Below are 3,601 nucleotides of genomic sequence, written 5' to 3' on the forward strand. Positions count from 1 at the left end.
CCCCCGCCGCCCCCTCCGCCGCGGGAGCCGTATCCCCTGCCCCCGCCCCCTCCTCCGCCCAGAGCGCGCGCCTCGTCCCCGGCCGCCGGCGCCTCGGGCTCGGTTAGGAAGCGCCCGCGCGGGGGCCCGGGCGCGGAGATGGTGCGCGCCAGAGTCGCCGCGTCGCAGGCGGACATGCTGCAGGTGCGCAACATGGTGCGCCGCGCGCGGCTCATCTTCGAGGCGCTCCGGGGCCGCTGCCACCGCAACACCGAGCACCACCACGCGGGCCGCAACCGGGCCGACATGCGGGCCCTCAGCGCCATGATCGACGGGGAGCTCTGCCTCTACCGCGACGTGCGCATCGTGGGCCCCGTCCCCGGCGTCCTCGTCGGCGACGCCTTCAACTACCGCGCCGAGCTCCTCGTCGTCGGCCTGCACTGCCACACCCAGGCCGGCATCGGATACGTGCCCGCCAGCCAGGTCAGCGAGGGCCACCCCGTCGCCACCAGCATCGTGTCCTCGGGCGGGTACCTCGATGACCACGACAACGGGGACGTCTTGATGTACACCGGGAGCGGCGGCCGTCCGCGCAACGGCGGTGACCACCTCTCCGACCAGGAGTTCCAGCGGGGCAATCTCGCCCTGTCCTACAGCTACAACTACGACGTCGAGGTGCGCGTCATCCGCTGCCACGACTGCGACGCCAGCCCCAGCGGCAAGCTCTACGTCTACGACGGCCTCTACAAGGTCCAATCCACCACCTACGGCCCTGGCAAGTCCGGCCGCGAGGTCTGCCGGTTCAAGCTCGTCCGCCTGCCAGGCCAGGACGCGCTCGGCAGCAACACCTGGCGCGCCGCCAGAGACCTCACCGACGCGCTCGTCGCCAAGATCCGGCCGCCCGGCTACCTCACGATGGACATGTCCAAGGGCAAGGAGGCTGTGCCCGTCCCCGTCCGCAACACGGTGGACCAGGACGTCTCTCCCCTCGAGTTCGAGTACCTCGCATGCTCCGAGTTCCCGGCGCCGCCCAAACCGGTGAGGCGCGGCCACAAGTGCTGCATCTACTCCAAGACGGCGTGCAGCGAGATGTCGTCCAAGTGCGCGCCGTCCGGCTGCGCCTGCGTGAAGAGGAGCGGCGGGGGCGGCCCGGCGTACAGTGCCGACGGCACGCTCGTGAGGGGACGGCCGGTGGTGTACGAGTGCGGCGCGAGGTGCGGGTGCCCACCCAGGAGCTGCCCCAACCGCGTGACGCAGCGGGGGATGAAGCACCGGCTGGAGGTGTTCCGGTCCAAGGAGACGGAGTGGGGCGTGAGGACGCTGGACCTGATCCAGCCGGGCGCCTTCCTCTGCGAGTTCACCGGAGACGTGCTCCCCGCGGATCACCCCCGCATTGCCAACGCGAACACCAATGCCAGTACCGGCGCGTCAATGGAGGAGTGGGGAGGCATCGTCGACCCGAGAAAGTTCCCGCCGAGGTGGAGGGAGTGGGGGGACGCCCCCGCGGCCGTGCTTCCGGACGACGGCGAGGAACCACCCCGGTTCGCGCAGTGCCCGGCGCCGGGGTACGTGATCGACGTGTCCAAGAGGAGGAACTTCGCGGCCTACATCAGCCATAGCCGCGCACCGAACGCGTTCGTCCAGCTGGTGGTCCGCGGCGGCGAGGACGAGTCGTGCCCCCACCTGATGGTCTTCGCCATGGAGACCATCCCACCCATGCGCGAGCTCAGCATCGACTACGGCGTCGATCAGTGATCGATCGGCAACGTTTCCTATATGTGCGTTCTTCTGCCATTTACATTTACATTTACATTTGCCATGAATCGTTCTGTCATTGTTGTCAGTTGTAGCATGGATGAAAGCGATCCTCCTCTCGCTGAACTGTATGCTTTGCTTTCCTTCTCTGTGTCTGTAAATTTTCTCAGTCTCAGTCAATTGTTCACATCCAACTTGTCCCGACTTAAGGACTTCAAAATAATAACTGTCCAAGTTAAGTTCCAAACACTTATTTTAGAACAGTTCCAGTCAATTCCAACATCCAGTCCGAGCAAAGCCAGCAGATAGGAAGTATTCCTTTTTTGAACATTATAAACTTTATTCCTCAAACAGTTGACATGTGGTTTACAATGTGGGAAATAATAAAGTCGGGGATAATAGAGTCACAGAGTTCAGACGAATTAGAAACAAAAGATAGTTTAGCTAAGTTATCAGCAACCACATTAGCTTCTCTGCAACAATAACCGTAGTCAATATTGGCAAAATCTGTAGCGAGATGGATATATTCAGCTATCACTGCCACATCAGGACCCATATAATCATCTGCTCGTGTAATAGCCTCTACCGCAAGTATGCTATCTCATTCTATGTATACCTTATTGCATCCAATTCTCCATGCCAGGTATAGGCCATTCCGAATAGCACTCAATTCTGCTGATTCTGCACTGCAAACATGGGGTAGAACCCAAGTTGCTGCCAAAATAAAATTTTCTTTGTGGTCTCTCGCCACCGCTCCACTGGATCCTGAGAGTGTTTCCTGACAAAACGATGCATCCACATTAATCTTAACAGTACCTCCGATTGGTTTCTTCCATGTATGAATCTCTTTTCGAACTCCTGTATCATCCGATTGGTGTTGCAGCTCTGACAAAGCTTGTTGCCAAAACTTTGATTGAAACAGCCGAGCGATCAAGCTCCTGTATCATCTCTCATTTTTTTTGAACGATGAAGACAGTAGGAGAGGCTCCTACTGACGTTAGTTAATTTATCAAAATGTTTACAGAGTTTCCATCCTTACATTTATCCGGCTAAGACAGGGGTGGACACCAACTTGGGGGACCAGCACCCTTCCTAGGGATAAGTATGTGGAGGGGTATTACAGAAACAAGGTCGACCCAAACTATATACACAAATCTAGCTTAATGAAGCAACAAAGGTGCTCACAAACCCTTTGAGGGCAGGTTTGACTCGGTGGATAAGGAGGGCGAAGTCTTTCTTGAATCTTTCCCTCCAAGAGCCGGTGGAGTGCGGTATCCCACTGAAAATTTTGTTGGTACGTTCCTTCCATATACTCCACGCTCCAGTTATGAAAACCTCCATGTACATTGGCTTTGTCCAGCATCTCTGTCCTGAATGAACGGCTTTGAGACGGTGGGAATCGACCGTCCAGGTAAGACCCATGGAGGACCAACATTGTGTACTGAAGGGGCATTCAAAGAATAGATGCTCCACTGTTTCTTCCACCCCTCCCCGACATAAAGCACAATTGATGTCGTCTCCAACATTGTAATGTCTTCTACGCAGCATGTTTCGTGTGTTTATCCTGTCTCCTGCAAGGAGCCACGCAAAGACTTTGATTTTCATAGTGCATCGAGATTTCCAGATCCACCGAAATGCATCATCAGCCTCTACATCTCTGAAGTAGTGTGCATAGAATTCCTAGATGAGTATGCCGCACCCCATATACACACCCAAGTGTCAGGTTCAGCACGGGGCACCACAGGGGCCGTAGTGACCTGCATCTCCAGTCGGGCCTGCGTCGTAAGTGGTGTATAAAATCCTTCATTCACAGTCTCAATGGACAAGAATTCTGCTATCGACGCGTCTTCAGTTCTAGTGAATGAAA

General features: G+C 56.6%; 1 protein-coding gene across 1 annotated transcript; it reads left to right on the plus strand.

Annotated features, from left to right (window-relative positions):
• Window positions 1-138: 138 nt before the first annotated feature.
• Window positions 139-2,564, plus strand: LOC119270279 (histone-lysine N-methyltransferase family member SUVH9-like). The gene is made up of 2 exons (XM_037552272.1): window positions 139-1,757; window positions 2,378-2,564. Exon 1 carries the CDS (start codon window positions 139-141, stop codon window positions 1,732-1,734), a length of 1,596 nt encoding a protein of 531 aa, XP_037408169.1. The 3' UTR covers window positions 1,735-1,757; window positions 2,378-2,564.
• Window positions 2,565-3,601: the final 1,037 nt, after the last annotated feature.

Source organism: Triticum dicoccoides, chromosome 3A (assembly GCF_002162155.2).
Source record: "Triticum dicoccoides isolate Atlit2015 ecotype Zavitan chromosome 3A, WEW_v2.0, whole genome shotgun sequence".
In the NCBI taxonomy this organism is placed as follows: Eukaryota; Viridiplantae; Streptophyta; class Magnoliopsida; order Poales; family Poaceae; genus Triticum; species Triticum dicoccoides.

Excerpts from the sequence above, each read along its gene's own strand:
- LOC119270279 (XM_037552272.1), top strand. The coding sequence starts at position 139 with ATGGTGCGCGCCAGAGTCGCCGCGTCGCAGGCGGACATGCTGCAGGTG.